The 21,414-nt window shown below is 41.6% G+C and overlaps 1 protein-coding gene across 3 annotated transcripts in view; it reads right to left on the bottom strand.

The window, feature by feature from the left end:
• FGF13 (fibroblast growth factor 13) overlaps positions 1 to 21,414 on the bottom strand; it is a 471,100-nt gene that overhangs the window by 61,920 nt on the left and 387,766 nt on the right. For 2 of the 3 annotated variants that reach the window (XM_087427321.1, XM_087427322.1), the window contains one exon: positions 3,113 to 3,223. In XM_087427321.1, the coding sequence (XP_087283447.1) occupies positions 3,113 to 3,223 (111 nt within the window). Of the gene's footprint in view, positions 1 to 3,112; positions 3,224 to 5,113; positions 5,985 to 21,414 lie in introns of those variants that run through there. The other variant, XM_004441640.3, reaches the window with a different exon arrangement.

Raw genomic sequence — 21,414 nt, 5'->3', positions numbered from 1 at the left:
ATCTAGAGCACTTCTTCATGGACCTAAGATATTATTTTGATCAGGATGAAAATATTCTAAACATGAGAAGAAAACAATTTATTTCATTTGTGTATCTAAACCAAATTTATTAAATGCCTAAAATCTCTTCTTCCATTTCCATCAAAATTTTGAAGAAGTTTTTAATAAATAAAAGGGTCTTTGTTTCTTGTTTGTTCTCTGTTGTGTCTACATAAAAACAATTAAACTCCTTCTACCTTGAAGGGATCATTTTCTCAGAGATGTGCACATAGTTGATACTCAATGTTTGCTGAATACGACCCTGAGGCCATCCTTCATCAGTTGGGCTAAGGTCAATTTCTCAAAGGGAGTAATTAATAAAGTATATCTTTATGTAGATTGGAAAGACTTCACACGTTGAACTGGTAACACTACTGTGGGTTTGAAGGGAAAGTGGCCTATTCTTTTCAAATAGCCCTCACTGCACCCAAGGCAGATATAACAAAACTGCTGCCATGAACTGTGTATCATCTTTTCCTTTACAGGGGAAAATACATAATTTACAATGCTGATTTGCTCACGGTGAGATTTTATTGGACTGACATTTACCATTGTGATAAAACTACCTAAGGTCAGCTTAAATGCACAATATCAAACATATGTTTTTAGAAATAGATGTATCTGGGTAAATGTGGACTGATTTGTTTTATCATGATGGTGCTTACCATGTCAGAATTAAAATATAAAATCAATCAAATTGAACTAAATGGGAAAAATATAACGAAAAATACTAAAAACTAATACAAATAAGAAAAATATAAACATAATAACAGGAATACATATTAAGGAAATATTACATAAATGAAAGACCAATAGATGGAAAAAAAAAACCTGTATTCATGTTCCACTCATTTAAAGTAATTAATCAATTAATGCCAGGAAAATTGCTTGGCTTTAGGAAAAAGAAAAAGATAAATTTGCATGGTTGGACTTCCATTTTAATGATGATCATTTTAATCATTAAACATTCTTATTTCATGATGACTGATGCCCTACAATATCCTCAATTGGGAAGATAAGCTAGCTCCCTGGCCTCTGGTCACAGCTGACATTAGGGGAAGAATCAAGCCCCACAGACTTGCTATTTCTTTTCAGATACTTTTCATTTGTATGCTTCATGTTATGGTAATACTTACCGTTGGTTGACTTACCTCTCATCACCTCATTTCCCCTAAACATAGATTCTGGCTATGGTCTTTAAAGGTCTTACAATATCATTATACACAGAAATGCCATGCATATCAGTCAGAGTTATAAGACAACCAAAGGCAGAAGCTATGCATATATAGGAATTGAAGAGTAAAGCTGCTACATGATTTTAAAGCTCCATAGTAAGAAATGGAGCCTTGATTTACATACATATATGTGTGTGTCTGTGTGTATCTATATATGTGTGTGTGTACGTGTATATCCTAAAATGACTACATACAGTGTGATCTTGATGCATTTTGCATATCGCTATTTATAAAGCACAGCAAATGAATTGTCTATTTTTTTCTTTATTTTTCCTTTTCAGGAAACACATGTGAACACTGGACCCAAAATAATTTTTTCTCTGATTTCGATGTGGAGAAGATGTTAAAAATGGGGGGTGGGGGAGAAGTTGACTGGGTGGGGCTCATTAGAAGCTAATCATGAACTTCCTTTCAATAATGCCCAAAGAATCCATTTTGCTGAGGCACTTTGGAAAACAGAGCAGATTACACCCCCTAATTCCTTCCCTAAACACTGATTTGTACCTACAACTTATGGGAATGTTTTATTATTGATCACCATGTACTAATGTCTGCTACATAATTATGGTAAAACCATCTAGTTACACTTGACTAATTTTTTCAAATAGAAGAGCATGCATAAAAGAACACCTAGGATATTCATTGTAGAACTTTAATATCCCAACACTAACATAGCATTTTACAAAACAGTGAAGAACCATTTAGTATGAATGTTTTTCATCCTAGGTACCAACAGAGCTTTCTTCAAGGTAATTAAGGGGGACTTCCTCTTGAGGTCATAGCCTGGCCATCAATCCAGGAAGAATTCTTAAAAGGTGTGAAACTCTTTAACATTTAACATTGGGACCCTTGTCTACGGCTTTGCTGTCTATAGCCAAGCATCTCTATAAATGTTGCAGAGGATTTGTTAGCATTGAGACCAGCTTTCCTTGACTGTTTCCTTCGCTAACAATGGGAATATTTCTCGGAAATTATCAAAATCTGAGAGAAATGTAATATAAATTAGGGAAAATAGAGAATGAATTGTGAGAACTAGGGGTTTTAGCCTCACGGCACATTTAATAGGTCTGCAGAAATCTGTAAATTGCAAGAAAACACCAATTATTATCATTGAAGAAAGGGTTTCACTATTTGTGAGTTTATGTTTTTATTACTCCAAATAAACCAAGCATGTGTAATAAAAGGTTATGTAACATCTTGGCATCACCTTACTTCAATAACTAGAAACAAAACTGACTTTATTTTGACGTGTTTCCATTTTCAGTTCACCATTATGGTCTCCAATTTGGTCTTTACTTAAACCATGGTTAAAAATAAAGCACTAACAGTAATCTCTTTACCCACCTGTGGAGGTATCTCAATGTTAAAATCCCAATTAGTCCCAGAGTTATCAGTGTGTATGGAGGGGGGAGCAGAAGTGAAAGCTTGTAATGATGAATTCTCATGACATGAAACCACTCCTCTCTCTTGGGATGAGATGGGTTCTTAAGAGTAGAGATAAGGTGCTATTTCAGGATCACTGTGTGGGTGAGTAAATTTTCTGTGGGAAAAAAGTAATAAAATCCAAAGGACAGCCATAAATCTATCCAGATTACCATGGAGATGACATTTGGATTGCTCTTCAGATAGTGTCAACATTATTTGTTATAGTTCACTATTTTAGATATTTTCATGTTCAATTTCATTGAGGTGCACCTGCATAAACAGGATGATATAGTACAACTATATTTTACATTCACTTTAGGATTCAGCAAGAGTTGTTTATTTTTTAAAAAAAAGAAAGAAAACACAATGTCAACAACATGCTGGGATATACTATTTATTTTGCAGTCACTTACTGTAAGTGCTGTCCTCGTCTTTTGTGCCATCGATGGTTCCATCTGCCTGCAGCTGCAAGTGGTAGCCTTGTCGACTGTATAGTTTGGTAACTATACCCTTAAGCTGAGGCTCTGCAAAGAGAATGATGGTTTGGATCAATTGATAAGTTGTGCATAGGCAGTTGAAAAGACTCAGAAATCAAAATTGTAATTTCCTTTACAAATTTGAGTGGAAAAAGTCAAACCACACTTTTAAAGAATCCTCTGAAAGAAAAAAAACAAACTCCAAGTTTCAGTTAAATCTCCAAACTGAAGAAACATTCGATTTCTACCCCGTAACACTGGTAAAGCCCTACAGCTTCTGACAGCAGCTACAGTTTCTGATAGAGTACCACTCTGTAAAGCAAAGGACACGCTATCTCATTGAGCATTCGGAATGGGTTGGCAAGTGGCATATTCTGCCTTTTAACAACGTGCCACTTTTAATGTGGAAGGAAAAGGAGAAATACAAAGATAATTTAGAGTGGTTTGCCAACCAGGGACCAAAAACACACTAGTTTTCCTTCAGAATCACCAAAATTTGAATAAATAGTCCCCTCCATTCTAAGAATGTTGAAAGTGCATAAATAACCTGGAATCTCATCAAAAGACTTATATTTAGAATATTGAGCTGCGATACAAAAAAGGGGGGAGGGGAGAATAAAACAACCATTACCATACCCTATCATATTAATTATCCTTGGGGGAAAATGGGTGCAAAACGATCAGGGCTTTTGTTGGTGGGGAGGAAAGAAGATTAGTTCATACTTATTTTCAAATTTAATGTCAGAAATATGATTATCCAAAATATGTTCTCAGTTAAAATGATCTTCAATTATGAATCACCATAGATTAATAAAGTACCTAATTTACCAATAACAGCCACGTTATCCAAAATTTGCTTTTCCTTAACACAGACACTTGCATTGAAATAATATTTATGTGATTATTCGGGCCACATAATCATGCTTTGAAACAGCTTAAGCCTTTTTAAAACAAGTCTAATTTACAGCTAATGCCTTAAAAACTTCCAGCAAACAGAACAGGTATGTCTGCGTTTGCATTCCAGGGTGTGTAGAACACAAATAGAGAAATAACAGATGATGAAGACGTCTTAAATTCCGTAATACTTATCTAGTTAAAAGGAACAAAATAGCGTGAAGGATTCACTTGGTTAAGAATGGCCCAATAAGCCGCATGTTCACGTGAAGGTCTACCTTGACGCAACCTGACACCTAGAGCTGTGTGAATTTCCCCTGGCACCAGAATACCTTGCTACTCTTATCACTGAATAGGTTCAAAAGGCTATGAGTTGAAATTCTCTTCAATCTTGCATTTTAGCAGCAAGTAACCACAGTTTTACCAGTCTGACAAGATCATGAAGCTCTTTGCCATAAGGTTCTAGGAATCCACTCCCCCCTCTCCAACAAATATTTCAAAGCTGCACCACAAGTCAAGTCTGTCCTCATAAGCTTAAAAGTGATCAAAGAAACAGAATGCCTAGCTAGCGCAAGTCCAGGTCCCTCGGGGTAGAAGCTGGAGGGTAAGGGTCAGACTTGCAGGGATAAAGGCAAGGAAGGGATTCCCCGGGTTCTCCTGGGGGGCAGTGGTGTCTGTCCAGCTCCACGCCTGCAATTTCCACGCCACACGCACACGACAGCCATGTCTGGTTCACGCCAGCCCAGAGCCTACGGGCATGTACACATGTGGCATGTCTGAAACTGAGGGCGCGCCTCCTGGGCAGGGTATGGCCCCAGGCTCTGCGCCTGTCCCACAGCAGTTGCAATGCAGCAAGCCTGTTACTGTTACGAAGGAGGCGAGAAAGCAATCGAAGCCCACGCACGCACACTGGCTAGGTGGCCACATCCGCACAAGATGGGCCACCAACAAACTCATCCACGCTTACATACACGCCCTCCAGCCCCTCCACGCTCGTAAAGTATGAAAAAAAAAAACCAAAACCGGCCAAGAGCCCCTTCCGACCTGGTCTCCTTCTGCGCCTTTTCTTGGAGCCGAAGAGTTTGACCCGGGAAAAGACGTTTAACTTGTTTTTGTCGCAGCTGGTCTTGCCTTTGCTGGGGCTGCTGACACACTTGCAGGCGTTGGATTTCTCGCGCTCGCGGGCTTGTCTCTTCTGACGGATCAGCGAGCTGGCGATAGCCGCCGCCATAGCCACGACGCCCACCACCACCACTTCTTTTGCTGCCCCTCTCCGGCTTCGCCTCCTCCTCCCGCTCCTCCGCGGCTCGCCCGCTCGGTCTCGCGCCTTCGCCGCCTTCGTCTCCTTAGCCTGCGCTCGCCCGGGCTTCTCCGCACTCGGGCTTCAGCCAAGGAGGGGGCTCAGCATGCCGTCTGAGCTCCTCCGGCGGTGGTCCGGCTCCCACGCGGGCTGCTGGCTGCCAGGGTCCGAGCCGACGCCACAGCCCCGGGCCGGGATCGCAGGCGAGACTGGCAGGCGGAGGCAGAGCTGCGCGACTGCGTGCGCTCGGCCCCTGCGCCCCGAGGACACTGTGCAAGTCCAAGTGGCTCGGGTCGGAGTTTCGCGGCACCCCCCGCCCTGTGCCGCGGAGGGGGCCAGAGGAGGGAGGCGGGCGGAGGGAGAGAGCGCGGGCGGAGAGAGGCCGGGAGCGCAGGCGGCTGGAGGGAGGAGGGAAGGAGGAAGCGCGCAGGGGAGCGCGCCCTCGCCCTGGCCCCTCCGAGCCTCCGACTAGTCCTTGCAACTTCTTGGTCTGACAATCGGGAAAAGTTGGCCCATGCCAGCTTTCCGACGGGGATCAAACAGGTAATGACCTCGCATCTTCGCTGCTGCTGCTGCTGCTGCTGCTGCTGCTGCTGCCCTGGGCGCGGCACAGTCTCAGCGCAGGAATTCAGTCGCTGCAGGCACCCTCCGGAAGAGCGCGACGGCCTCCTCGAGGCCCCCTCCCCCGGAGGCCCCTCCCTCCCGGAGCCCAGCCCGCTGGCTCCGGGCCGCCGGCCGCCCCCACCCGCCCCACCCCCTAAGTCCTCGGTGGACCGCTTGGGGTAACACCTGTAGGGAATTAGGCACTGCCACCTCGCCCAAATCCTTCTCCCCTCCTCTTCCCGAAAGGAGCTTCGGGAGGAAACAGTGATGGAGGAGGCACCAGGATGAGGTAGTTGGGTTGGAGGAGCCGGGGGTTGCTTGGAGATGGGGGACGACGGACGGTGTTTCGTTAGTGTTTGACTCTTAGCTGGCCAGATTACACCCGGGCAGGAGCCCTTGGGAAGTTCGCCAGCCCCCTGCCCCAGGCTCGGACTCACAACATCCCCACCCACAGACACCCCCGCTGAGGTATTTCTCATGGCGACACTTGTAGCCATTCAGGAGAGAGGCCAGGGCTCCCAGACGTGTTCAGCCTCCGCGGCAGCAGCAGCAGCAGCAGCAGTAGCAGCAGGCACTGCAGAGCTGCGCTCACACACCACGCTGCCACCCAGTGGTTTTTGCTGACTTTTCATTTCAGGCCAATTTGTGCGGTCAGTACCCTGTTTTACCTCTGCGGCCCCTCATCATTCCGTTTGGGTTTGGGATCCAAGCAGAGAGCTGGGGTCATGTACCGTAAGCAGTACTGGGGAAATGCAGAGTCGAGCCTCTTTTTTTAAGCTCTGGCCCATCTCCAATCTCCTAACTTCTTTTTTTTTTTTTTTCCTGCTCCTCAAGCTCAGGCAGCCTCCCCTCCCTCCAATTCAGGAATCAAGTCTGGCTTTTTGCTCGCCTCACTCTATTCACAATTTCTGTCCTTTCCCTGTTCTATAGTTTAATCTGGAGAAGAAGAAAGGAGGAGTTTTGAGGTCAAGAATGCAACAAAGAGAATGGTCCATCCACATCTCTACCTTCAAACAGATACAATTGTTTTACTATTTTACTTAATTTCTGATGCCAAAAAGGAAGCCCCCGATAGTAGGGCTGCTCTATCTTGGAGCTGCCACCACACTCTCTTTACTGGACCTCCACCGCCTTCCAGATCTTTTCAGAATTGATGCAGATGCAAAACCAAATGCCCAGACTCCAGCCCTTCCTTTTCTTGCCTAAGCTCCTAACTAGGAAACTCGTTCAGGCTTCTTAGCCCATCAGAGCTGAATCGCCTGACCCTTCTGTAGATTTCATTGTTCCACAGGGGAAGCTGCTGCCACCTGCCCTTCCACTTCTCCCCAATCTTGAAATGTCTCCTGCCCTATAAGAAGCACTAGTATGAGTCTGCAAAGGCAGCCTGGGGTGAAGGTTGCAGGGGCTGAGATGGATAGTTACAGGAGAATGATGCCAACCGGTCTGAAATTCCCTGCAGGTTAGTCTACTCCTTGGTGCTTTTGGTTTTCCCAAAAGAAAGGGGAGGACAAGGTAGGAGAGAGTTTTAGCACCTCAAAGCAATTCAAGTATCCACTTCTTCAGACTTGAATTCATGGGGGAAAAACCCCCATCTGCTCCCACTGGACTTTGAACACCTCAAAAACTGGGACTTGGTCACCACTATATTCCCATCTTCTGGCACAGTTCCTGTCACATAGTTTATGTTCAATAAAAGTTTCTTGAAAGTAATTAACAAATGACTGATTTATATTGATTCTGAAGGATAGGAGGGTGTTTCCTGGCTCAAAATGTATGCAACTCAAATTCCAAGTACCATGAAGGGAAATAATCTCATCAAAAGAGGGATCAGAAGAAGCTCTGACCAGGGCCAAATATTTGGAGTGTGGGATAGAGAGTTAGGAGGTTCCTACTCACTCTGCATGATTTTACCTTCTGCTGAGCACCAACCCCAAGGGCCTTTGTTTTTCTCTCCTCTTGCTTCTCTCTTAGGACCCTGAAGCAACGCAGACGTGAAAAAGCTAAAGAAGGACCAAGTTCTGATTCAGGCAAGGGAGAGAACTCGGGGAGAATGAGGGGATGGTAGTGACGAAATGAGGAGGGCTTTCCTACACTCTTTCCTCCACTTCTCCACCGGGAGAGCACTCACTGCTTGTGCAAACACCGTTCCTAAGGTATTTTCAGGATGCCTGGAGGATTACTGGTATGGCCACTCTGAGGCTGTTACTGGAGGTAAATAGATGTGGAGAAGACTTCAGGAATATATAATGAGGAGGGGGACACATCATTACAAAGTTGCAAAGACAAACATGTAAAGACATCAGCTCTGTTACTAACTCCTATACACCACCCTCAGCTTTTGTTTTTATAAATTAAAGAATTAAACTCTATGCCCTGAGCTCATAGAACCACCAGGCCAAAGCTGATAACTAGATGATTCTATGGGTGTTTACAGATACCTTTCTTGCTCTAATCTCTCTCTCCCAATTAATTTGTATAATCTTGAAAAATGATGGGTATAGGGGAACCAGACTCTCTCCCTGCCACATGTTTCCGTCAGCCCATAAAATGCACTTCTGCCTTTTTATATCGCCCCCTTTATTCTTTCGTCTCCATGGACAGGAAAAGAAATGACACATGATTGGGGAGGCTAGAGATAGGGGCCTCTAACTCTCTGTGATCTGTCTGCCTACAGACCCCATGCATTCTCCTCTCTCCTCCAGTAAGAGAACTCACAGAGGCCTGTGATCAGATGGGGGATCATCCAGGGAGAAAGTGAAGGAAAATCATTTTGACTTTGAGTCCAAATCATACTGTGCAATCAGCTTAACCATTAATTAAGCAGATATTTTGATCCATTTCTCACTCTCATGTGTATTTCTCAGGTGCTTCTAAACTCAGAGAAGAGAGTGAATATAACTCTCAAATCCTCAAGGGAGAACTGAAAAATCCCCATTTATTTTAGGAAGCCATAATAAAAGAAAGAATTGCAGCCCACCTTAGACAACCATATTTTGCCTTTCTTTTCTGCCTTACTGCCACTCTAGACCAGTAGTATGGCATTTTAGTGGGAGGAAGAATAAAGAACTTTCCTTTGACACTAATTTTCAAAGTACCTTTTTCTCTTATCTTGCTCTGTTCCTACCAGTTCACACTGTACCTTTGCTATGGAACTTCCTGGGATCTCCTCCAGATTCGTAGTTTCAATTCTCCCTGCTTAACTCCAGGGCTCCTAACTCCTCTACATTGGGTGGGTCCACTCGCCTTTGCTCCTCCCAGACCTCCTCTGCACTGCACTGCCCACCAAGCTCTCTCCTGGACCACTTTCAGGAAGGAAGCATCCGTAGCTCCTTTCTCCAACTCAACTCACAGAGAGTTCTAGCCTGGGTGACAGAGGCATACATTTTAATCCCATCTCTGCCACTAACTGGCTGTGTGACCTTGGGCATGTCATTTCTCCTGCTGGGGCTTCAGTTTTCCTATCTTTAAGTCTTTAGCCATGACTTTCAAATTGTATTCTGCAGAGCCCTAAGAGTACATGGAGGTGGTATAAGTTCCCTTACCATGTTTCAACCATAGCACCTAGGCTCTTTTATATACTGGGGCTCGTTGTATGATTTCTTATGAAAAAAATAAAAATAAAATGATTCCACTGCTAAAAACAAAACATTTGCACACCTCTGGATGAGATGTTCCTTAAAGTCTTTTGGCTCTGGGAACCTATGATTTTTTTGTATATGTTCCTCCTACCTCTTTATATTCCTCACATGATGCTTCTCTCCCTTTTCCCACCCCACCGGAACATAAACTCTAAATTGGATTCCAAAGAAAAATACAGAAGTCTCTTTGGCTACATTTCTCATGGGTTCACTTGAGAACTAGGTTTTAGCATTCTTTTTAAGGGAGAGTTATGTGAGTTATCAGAGCATAGAATGCTGATCGTTCTCTGCCAATCTCTTTTGGCAGGCCTCAGATGAGCTGTAGAGAAGCTGAAGGGACCTGCTCTCAAGAGGCATCTCCAGGAGAGAGACAGAATCCCAAACAGATCTGACTGTGATGAGTAAAAATGAGAGAATTCGGACAGCCTAATCAGGAGCAGCCTCAGTACTTTTTGAGCAGGAAGGAATTGGCTGTCTTTCTGAAACTCTGAAAATGAGAGATTTCAAACACCCTTCCTTTGTGCAGATAAACAAAATCGGAGCCACTTGCCAGTTTGCTCTCCATCTTCACTATAACAGTCCACCAAAACATCTGAGTGACCGCTTACCAGGTCCGGGCTGAGGATGACCTCAAAGGGAGGAAAGGGAGGCTGGTTCAAGTGCACCAACGTCAAGCTACACCAGATCTCGCCATTAACTGAGCAGAGCAGCAGAGGGGGTATTGAAGAGACTGGGCAGCAAAGACCACCTTTCGTGGTCTATCTAATTATGTCCAAAAGCCCAGAGGAACGACTGGATAGAAATATAAATGAAGAGATTAGAGAAAAGCAATTAGCAAAGGCTCTTGCCACTTCAAGCAGGAAGAAAAATGCAATTTAAAGAAGTCTTGTCAATGTCACGCTGGAATTCCAGGGACAGAAAGAGTGACTACTGTATTCTGTAACATAACCTGACACATTTATTAGCTGGCAAAGAGTGTCTCCTAGTCAGATCATTTGGGGGAAGTATGCTTCAGAAACAAAGGTCTCCATGACCATTTTTAAAGAAATTGATTGGTTCTCCTGATTTGCATTCAGAATGAAAAGCCAGGGAAACCTAGGCTTGCATTGCACTAGGATGATGGCTTGGGCTTCGCTATGTCCTCTCTCTGAGATCATTCTCTAAATACTTAAGCCATAGAATTTACTGAAGTCACCTCTAGTTTACACTTGAAATCAATTGGGAACACACTAATTAATTCTAATCCTGAAGAAGAAAAATCCTATAACCCACATAAAAATTTCATTGTTCAGTCATAATTTATGAACATTAAAACCATAAAGCACCCTGATAGTATTAATCATATCTATGAATTCAGCTCTTTGCCATTTAATTAGCCATAGCAGCTGCAACGTCAAGAGTTCAAGGCCTCTGATTACCTGCTTGATCATTTAATCAAGAAAACCTGGAGAAAAATATCAGATTGTTGGGGTGGAGGTTTCTCTCTTGATCATTAGGAGAGAAGACAAGAAATGAGCCTAAGCTCCAATACATGGGGATTTAAAGTTTTGTACGAGGAAAACATTCTTTTCAGTAAGGGTTGTTAACTGCCATAATTAATTGCTGATTCTCCTGTAGAAGCTTTTAGGAATACAACAGAAAACTTATCTATCTCAGTGGGTATGTGGATTGATGTCCCTCGAGGCTCTCATTCTGTCATAAAAACCACACTACTATTTATATACCCATGACCTGCAACCAAGAAGTGGTCATGGGAAGAGGGACAGCAACACCATTACTGAGAAAGTTGAAGGGCCTGTCTGATGGGGCACAGAGATAGCTAGTGCCTTTGCCTTTGGAAGATCATACTGGGTGAACTTGGAGCATATGGGTCAAGGCAGTCACACCCATTTTTGAAAGCTTCTCTCGTCTAACTTGTAGGAAATACTTTGTAGATACAATAAATTCATTCTTAACCAAATGGGTTGCCTCAGTGGTGACAGACCATTCAGAGCCAACAAAAGCACCAACTTCTTTGAGTTCGATTCAGTTTTAATCAATAATATTTGAAGATCTTGAAGGAACCGTTGCTATTTTATGAACTGACTGGTGGCTAGCAAACATAAATGAGGTGTTTCTACGATGAAACATTTATGGCAGACTAAAAATGTGCAAGACTCAGAGGCAAAATATCTGTAACACTGGGTTCATTTCTTGCCCGGTGAACTAAGTAATCTAAATGAAAAAAGCTAGGGAAAAAAATGATGGAGGAATTGAGGCAAAAGCAGACAATCAGTAATTTTTCTGGATCTAATCTGTTTCAGGAAATAGGATTTCTTGAGGAAGATGACCTAAACTCAAGATTGAGGAAGGGAATGCAGTGTTTGCAAATGATCTAATGTTCATTATTACTTAGCTTACTTAGCGTAAGGGGGCGGGATTCGCAACCAGCATAAGGAACTCTGGATTGCCAATGGCACTGCTTCTACCAATTGTCTATCAACAGTTGTCATTTTTTAAAGGAGCAGAGATAATGGGAAACTACTTCAATGCTCTCTCAGGATTAAGAGTCCTAACACATCTCTTTTCAGGCGCCAACCAGGATTTGGGCAGGAGGACCCGCTGAATTTGGAGGAAATGGTATCCTCCAGATTCTATGGAGGGGATGAAAGACAAGTCCATGATCCACCTGAGAACTGTGCAGATGCCCTAGATGGGTTTTCAACTCTGCACTCTGCTTAAGGTTGTTTTTTTTTTTTTGCCAAAATCGGGTTTCAAATGGTGATAATGCTCAATCAATACTGTGGCTATAATTGGACAAGCAAATTAAGTGCTGTAACACTATTTTCTTTAATCCTTACAACAATCTGTAAGGTAGGTATTATCATTATTGCCATTTTACAGATGAGAAAAGTGAAGTCTAAAGAGACTAAGTGATATATCTATGGTTTCCTGGCCTGTACACAGGTGGCAGTGCCAGTGTTTAAACTAAGGATCTTCAGCCAATTATGCGTACAAAGCAAGCCCTTTAAATACAACTTTTTCCTCCTTGGCACTACGTCTAAAATTTAGGTCGCTGAACAGTGGTGTCTGGATATGGCTATCTCTTGGCTTGGGTAACAGGAAAAGATGGAATATAGCATGATTTTCAACTCAGTTATGTTTTTTCTTTCTTTTTTTAAACAAAAGTGAATTATGAAACAAACAAAACTAGATATGACCTATTAGCCTATGACCTAATAGATATGACCTATTATAGTTATGAGCATTACTTCATACACTTTTAACAATGATTTCTTAGAGTGCTATTTAAAGAAAGCATCGCTTCCTTTCTCACTAAAATTAAATGATGATAAATCACTGCTTAATGTCATTCTGGGTTTCTCAGACCAGGGAGAACTTTGACATCAGGACCTCGTCTGGCTCAGGTAATCTGGGGCTATGGATGCTATGAGACCCAAAGGACACTTCCTGGCCTTTATCTTCATCACTACTTAGCAGAGATACGAAGTTAAAGCATTCCCCATTCTCTCAGTTCTTTTCATACAGGGAAAACTGGCTTTCCACACTGTAAGCTTTTCTTGTGCCATCTGCTTTCAGCTACAGAAAGCTTTAGTTCAGCCAAAAGAGAGAAAAATATTACACACGGTGTATTCACTTCCATGGTCTGAAGCCCGTGACTATCCTTTTGCAATCAAGGGTTTCTCCAGTATCCATTCTAACCAATTTGCTCTAACTTCTCCCTTCTGACAAACAGCTAAAAGTATAAAGAGATTGAAATTATTTAGTAACTTCTCCTGCAACCACTGAAGACCTCAAGCAATTTTAGAACCTGATTTCATAATAGGGGCATTGATGCTCAATTAACAATCTCATTTTAGACAAGAGATCTGAGGAAAGAGAAGTTAAATGAATTTGTCCTGGGCCAAACTCTTCATTCATTCATTTATGCATTCGTTCGGAGTTGACTGTGAACTATTTGCCAGGTTCTGAGCTAACCCCTGAAGGATGCAAAGGTATTAATAGCTATAATTTATTTATTGAGCACTAACTATATCCCGGGCACTATTCTAAGTACTGTACTCTTATTTACTCATTTAATACAACAATCTCATGAGCTTATCCTCATTCTACAGATGAAGAAGCTGAGGCAAAGAGAGGTTAATGAGTTCATGCACTAGGAAGTGGGGGAGTCAAACGGATTCAAATCCAGGCATTCTGACTTCATATCCCAGGTTGTCCCTGGCCTCAAGTGGAGGAGAAAGAGAAGTAAAGAAAACAACTAAAACACAAATGTGATTAAGCACTATAAGAGTAGTACCAAACGTCCCAAGTGTTGCAGGCACCCAAAAGAAGGCACAGCTAACTCTGTGGGCAGGAGGGCAGGAATTGGGGTCAGTTTCAGAAAAAGAAAAGAAAACACAAAACCATCTCACTGAAGATGAATTTTGGAGGATGAGGAAGAGCCAGGAAGCCGGGGAATGAAATTGGATAAAGCCAGACTTCAGATTGGGGTTAAAGTGACTCCTGGTGCTGAATTCTTCTTACCAGGCCATATTACTTCCCCTCAGCTGAGGGGACTTACAAAACCTTGGATTTTTATGCCCCTACACTTTGAATCACGTAGCAACAAGTTGATCTTCCAATGTAACCATTCTCCAGGAGTGTACTTTTCTGTGAAATATTGATTACTGATAGGTCATGAAGCTTTCTGGGGATCGGGAGAAATAAAATGTGCTATGTGGATATTCTGAAGGACATTTGCGAGTTGTTTATTTCTTGCTTGTAAACCAATTGTCTTCCCTTTCCCACTGATCGTGTTCAGGACATATTGTCAATGGTGATGTTCAAGTGTATAGTAATTTATTAATTTACAACTGCCATCAGCAGAGGGTTTAGTAGAAGTAATCCCTTTGGAGAGATGCCAATCAAAATGAAAATTAAATTGGCATGTATGCCACAGTGAGTCAGGCATTCTCCTCCTGCAATAACTGGGGTGAGCTTGGAGACCAGAGATTTGTATGTGGGCAGTTATTAAATAATTTTATTATGATGATGATAAAACTTTAAGCTAACAAATGAATTAAAGGTTATGGAAAAATGACTGTCCAATCTAGATAATCCTAATAATTCCTCTATGTAGATTTCAATATTCCTATTGAAGAAGGACAACTAGGATTTGGTTGGTATTTGAATATATTTAAAATATATTAAAAAAATATTCCTAATTACTACATTCCTGTTCCTGCCCCTAAAATACCAGTGCCTACTTTCTCTATTAGAATCTTGGTATCCTTTGGTCTGAAAAAAATATACTTAACAGATTTGTTAAGGAAAACAACAGTGTTCTATTTCACTATAACGAGGACCAAAACAACATAGTGTGTGTACATTTGTGTGCGTGTGCATGTGTGTACACTCCAGACAGGCCTCAACCAATGTTGTAAAGACAGCACCTCAGCCCAGATGCCCACTGTCTTTATGAGGCCCCACAGGAACCTTCTCTTCCAGATAAGACTTTAGGATCCAGGCTGTCCTAATTCTTCTCCTTCATTAAAATTGTACTTTCCTATATCCCACCCCGGGGTCAATGGTTTCCAATAAGACAGCTAGTTAATCAGATACTTTCCTCAGTGCTGGATTAATGAGTACTCATATGTCCTCATGAAAGCCGCCCCCCCCAACCCCTGGAATTGGCTTATTCTAATAGGGATTTAATGGAGGCAATATTATACATACTACAATAGAGCGCTTCTAATGGTGACATTTTAAATGACTGAACAGGCTGCTGGAGTAGCTTCAAGTGAAGGAACAGCTTTGGAGAATCCCTCAATTTAAAGTCCCCTGCCATTTTATACTACTGGCTCTATGAATGTGTATGCATGTGAATGTACACACAAGGTTCCTCTGCTGAATTTGTTATTCGTATAGCATAAATTAATATGTCAGGCAGGCTCATTCAGCTCCTGTTCAATCTTTCTTACCCTTCACAGCCAGGATTCTTGAAAAAAAGTCGTCTTTACCAACAATCCCCACTTCCTTACTTCACATTCACCATTCACTCTGATTTTATTATATATTATATTATTTGTGTGCATGTATATATATGTATATGTATATTCGTAGTAATTTCTCTATATAAATTTCAATATCCCGTTTAGAGAGGGACAACTCAAATTTGGTTAGTATTTGAATATATTTAAAACATTAAAAATATTCCTACTCACTGCATTCCTCTTGGATTATGCTCCTTCAATTGTTTTTCTTCAATTCTGGAAATTTAGCCATCAACTCCCCATCCACTGCCTCTCCTTAAATCCCTCTCTATTCTTCTGCAACTTCTATCAGGTGTCTGTGAGACCTCATTCTCCCTTTCATGACTCCTTCTCTTTCCTAGTTCCATCTCTTTATCTTTCTGTGTAGAATCTGGGTGCTTCACTAATCCCCCCTCTAGTTGAGTCTAGTCTATTGTTTGATTTTGTTTTTATTTCATTGATATACATACATATACTATATTATATATTTTACAATAGTATGTATTCTATATTAAAATTATATATGAATATATACATGCATACACACATATATATACACACATAATTTTTACAATTTCTGTTTCATCTTTTCTAATATATCTGCTATTTTTTTCACAATATGCTGCTCATACCTTATGGATTCTATTCCTTCTTTTATGCTATTGAACATTTTGAAGAAACTTACGTTCAAGTCTCTTTCATATTGCCTTATACAACTTGTCTGAAGTAGGGATTACTCTGCTGATTGTCTCTGCTGACTCTCCCTGCAATGCTTTACTGCTATTCTTGCTCTATAAATTCGACTGTGAGCTCAACTTCAGCAGGAGTTTTCTGTGGAAGTCCCACTTGAACCCCGGATAGTAGGTATCTATCTCTGTAGTTTTGTGTTCTTTCTCTGCCAGCACTCTATGGATGTCACTGGATCCAAGTCAGTTTATTTTTTTTTAATTTCCCAGCTTTTTAGTACAATTTCCCAGGTGGGGTTTCAATTTCTTAGAGTCTAGTCCCAGAATGGACACTCTGCCTATATTCTGCATCCCTAGGCCTTGAGTCCTGATGTATCATGAACTGGGCAGGACTTCCTGGCTCCAAGCCTCATGCAGGAAGCTCAGGTCTCTGTGTCAGGACTGTGGCTTCACCTTAATCCCCAGGGTATATATCCAGTTCTAACACTCCTGATGGCCATTTAGCTTCAACTGCTGCAGTTTTCTTTGGCTTTGAATTGCTGCTTTGTTTTTATCACCTGGAGCTGTTCCTTTTTTGCTTTTGAATTTTCTTGTGTATTGTCAAAGACTTAAGGTAATATTTTATATTTTTATGGAAAGATATGGGGTTCTGCAATGCCTTAGTTCAACATATTGACTAGAAGTCTCTATTCAATCTTTACTTCTACCATAACACAAAAATTGCTTTTAATCAGATCATCAATAACCTTCTTATTGTTATATCCAATGACTGCTTCTCAGCCATTACTTTACACAAACTTTTGGCAGTATTTGATGCTATTCACCATTCTCTTCTTGACAGTCTTCCATAGGCTTCTCGAAGACCGTGTTCTCCTGGTTTTCTTCCTAAATATATTTGACTGCTCCTTCTCAATCTCGTTTTCCTTTTACTGACCATTTGAGTTCTTTAGGATTCTTCCCTATGCCTTCTAATCTTATCCCTCATTTTCCTCTTTCTAGGTATTTACTCTTCGTTCATCCACGCAACAAACATTCTCTGCATTTACCATGTGCCAGACTGAGTTGCAGGTATTCAGCAGTGAACAAAGCAGATGTGATCCTGCTTACACGGAAATTATAGTCTAATGAAGAGTTAGAGAGTAAACAATTCACATAAATATGTAGTTATAAATTGCGATCACTGCTATAAAACAAAAGGACGGAATCCTATTCAAGAGTAATGGAGAAGTTAATTGAGATTGGAAGGTCAGGGAAGGCCTCTAAAAGCAGATGACATTTTGCTGACTCTCAAAAAATGATACAAACCTAGCCTCATGAATAGCATAGGAAATAACAACCTTTTCTACTGTAACAACTCCAAAAATCTCCATTGCTTTTAATGGGGTTCAGGACATGCTACCATAAAATACGGCACTTTGGCTTACTGAATATTTTAAACTGAAAGAGTTTCAGAAATGGCAGGTACATGAAGGTCACTCTAACCTTCCCTCCTCCCTTCTCCCCTGAAACAGGTCATAAAAGCCTCATCTGGGGGCTGGCCGGGTGGTGTAGTGGTTAAGTTCACACGCTCCACTTAGGTGGTCTGGGGTTCACACGTTCGGATCCTGGGTGCAGACCTACACCACTCATCAAGCCATGTGTGGCAGCGTCTCACATACAAAGTAGAGGAAGACTGGCACAGATGTTAGCTCAGTGACAATCTTCCTCAAGCAAAAAGAGGAAGATTGGCAACAGATGTTAGCTCAGGGCCAATCTTCCTCATCAAAAAAAACACAAACAAACAAACAAACAAAGCCTCATGTGAGAAATGCCCACCATGTACTCAGAGGAAAGGAGCATCGTAATCTCTGAAGACAAAGGGATACTGAGAAGAATCCTAACAAACAGGCCTTGCTAGGTTTCCTCCAGTTTACTACACTCACCTCATACTTTTTGACGTTTCATATTTCTACATGACTGCCCATTCTTCAAACCTAGCATAAAAATACTCAGGTCTAATTCTTTGTTCTAATTGTTTCCTCATTTCCTCATGAAAGTTCTCATGTCACGTAAAACTTATGTTTTTCTCTTATTAATTTGTCATTGTTTAATTTTCAGACCCAGCCAGGGACCCTAAGAGGGTCGAGGAAAAGTTTTTCCTCCCCTTCACTTTCATCAGCTCAGATAGCCCCTCTGAGCTCTACATATGGATAGTTCTACCCAAATGCCGCTCAGGACCTCAAACTAAATAAATCCAAAATTGAACTCATCTCCCCAAACTCGTTCCTTTTCTCTATTCCATGTGGCTATTAAGGGTGTTTCTTGCATCCTACTCCTGTCTGGATTCATCCACCATCTCAACCAAGCCAGCAACTTGGACATTATCCTGAATTCTTTCCTCTCCCACCTCACATCCAAGGAGTAACAAAGTACTGCTGGTTCTACCTTCTTAATATCTTCCTAAATTCCTATTGTTAAGACTTTCACCTGTTCCTATTTCATTTCTTGCCTGAATTTCATCATAGCCTCCTCTCTGGCCTGTGATCAAACTACTCTGCTCACTGCTACAATTCTAACTGACAAATCTGATCATGCCATGTTAACAAGTCTCAGTGGCTCTCCACTTACAAGCCCTCCATTAACTGGCCCCAGACTTCCTTGTCACCCTTATCTCCTGCCTCAGACACAGGGTATTCCAGACATACCAAAGTACCTACCTTCCCCAACATCCCCTCCAGCCCTTTAGCCACTCCAACTGCTGTACCTTTGAAAATTCTATTCCTTCCTCCTCAGCAAACTCTTCAAGATTTATCTCAGGCATAAATAATCTTCTCTGGGAAACCTTTCCCAACAATCCCCATGCAAAGATATAAGTTCTTCTTCTCTGCTCCATAGCACCCTATACATATACATCCTATACATCTATTATGGCATTTATAATATTCATTTCTGCCTACTTGTCTATCATGCCCACCAAACAGCGAGCTCCCTGAGGTAGGGACTAGGACTTCATCTCTGGATCTTCATATCTCAGAGTAGAGACTCAAAAAATGATAGTTTCATGGCTAAATGAATTAGCTAACTCTCCTTTTCTCTGTTTAGAAAGCAGACAGTAGGCATCCAGAGCAATGAAATGCAGGGCAGGTCCATTTTGATAAGAGTAGGTTCCTGTAAATGCCTGTTAGAGTGAGGCCATGTTTTTTTTTTTAATTTTTTTTTGTTTTTTTTTGTGAGGAAGATCAGCCCTGAGCTAACATCCATGCTAATCCTCCTCTTTTTGCTGAGGAAGACCGGCTCTGAGCTAACATCTATTGCCAATCCTCCTCCTTTTTTTTTTCCCCAAAGCCCCAGTAGATAGTTGTATGTCATAGTCGCACATCCTTCTAGTTGCTGTATGTGGGACGCAGCCTCAGCATGGCTGGAGAAGCAGCGTGTCGGTGCGCGCCCGGGATCTGAACCCGGGCCGCCAGTAGCAGAGCACACGCACTTAACCGCTAAGCCACGGGGCTGGCCCAGAGTGAGGCCATGTTTTAATTACAAACAGAAGAACTATATTTCAGGCCTTGAACTATAAGCAGGGGACTACTGGATCATTGTGAAAGGGAAAGTTAAATCAGGTTAGTAATTAGATTGGTCCATATTTTAGCCATATTTGATATTAAAATAATTCTTTAGAAGTATAGTCGGCATTCTGCATCTGTGAATTCAACCAACTGCCGATCGAAAGGCCTATGATGGTTGCATCTGTACTAAACACGCACAGACTTTTTTTCTTGTCATTATTCCCTAAACAATATAGTATAACAACTATTTACATAGCATTTACATGGTATTAGGCATTATAAATAATCTAGAGACCCACACAGGAGGATGTGCATGGGTTACATGCAAATATTACACCATTTTATATAAGGGACTTGAGCATCTGTGGATTTTGGTATCCATGGGGGTCCTGGAACCAATCCTCCGCAGATACCAAGGGATGACTGTATACAACACTTTAAGGTTTGCACAGCCCGTTTACAATCATCATCTTATTTGATCATCATGAGAACCGGTGAGGTAGTCAGTGTAGGTTTCAATTGGCTCCATTTTACATACCAGAAAACTGTTTCTCACCAAGAGGTCATGGTTTGCCTACCATCACACAACTAATTTATTTATTAATCAGTTTAGGCCCTACCTCATTTCAAAGAGGAACTGTAGTTGCTTACATAAAGGTGTACAGGAGAATAAGGTTGAAAAACATAGAAAAGGACATCGGAGTGAAGGAAGAAGAGTCCGAGACTAGAGGAGGCCAGCAGGGTTTCAAACCCAAGGTTTCTGACTCCTAGTCTTATTCCCTTTCAGCCCCATTAGGCTTCCTCCAAAAGCTTTTGAACCACTGGGAGGTGATCAGCAGGAGTTTTGTTTGCATTAAAAAAAAAAAAGCAGCAACAATTTTGGTCTCACAAAGAAAATAGCCCAGTATCTATTCAAATAATCTCCCATCAAATGTAAGCACTGAAAATTAAATCCAAACCTGAATTACTGCAATTATCCTGCTTGGACTAGAAACCTAATCCACCAACAGGCAGAGGCAAGGTGAATGAGCTGGGATCACAAAGAAAATTGCTCCATGAGGGGGCAGGGGCCTGGGTTTGTTTTTCAGGGCTACATGTACATATAGAAATTAATTAGATCAAGAGGTGATTTGGTTTCTGAGGTAAACTAATTCTATTTTGATCACATCATACTTTACAGACATCCACCTGCTCCTGGAGTTTGAAGAGAGTTTAAACAATAATGTGGCTTTACTCAGATCCTGAGCCTCAACCAGAATCACAGTTACCATTTTCCTAAGTGTTTTACTAAAATTGAAAATGATAATACCTATAAAACCTCTCCAGTGCTGACATTTCCAAGTCTCTTTTCCAGCACAAACAAAATTAGAAAATGGAAAATATAACCTTTTTCACCGTGTATTTTCTTCACAGGATATAAAACTGAAAGGTAGTCTATATTCTAGAATCACGACCAACTAGCAGGAATAATAATAATGATGAGATATTGATAATAATAGCAGCTAATATTTTTTTGAGCATTTACTCTGGACCGGGCACTGTTCTAAACACTTTACATATGT

This window comes from Ceratotherium simum, chromosome X (genome assembly GCF_057802395.1).
Source record: "Ceratotherium simum simum isolate JZ-2026a chromosome X, ASM5780239v1, whole genome shotgun sequence".
NCBI lineage: Eukaryota > Metazoa > Chordata > Mammalia > Perissodactyla > Rhinocerotidae > Ceratotherium > Ceratotherium simum.
The sequence above is the reverse complement of the archived record's forward strand: the minus strand, read 5'-3'. Positions and strand labels throughout refer to the sequence as shown.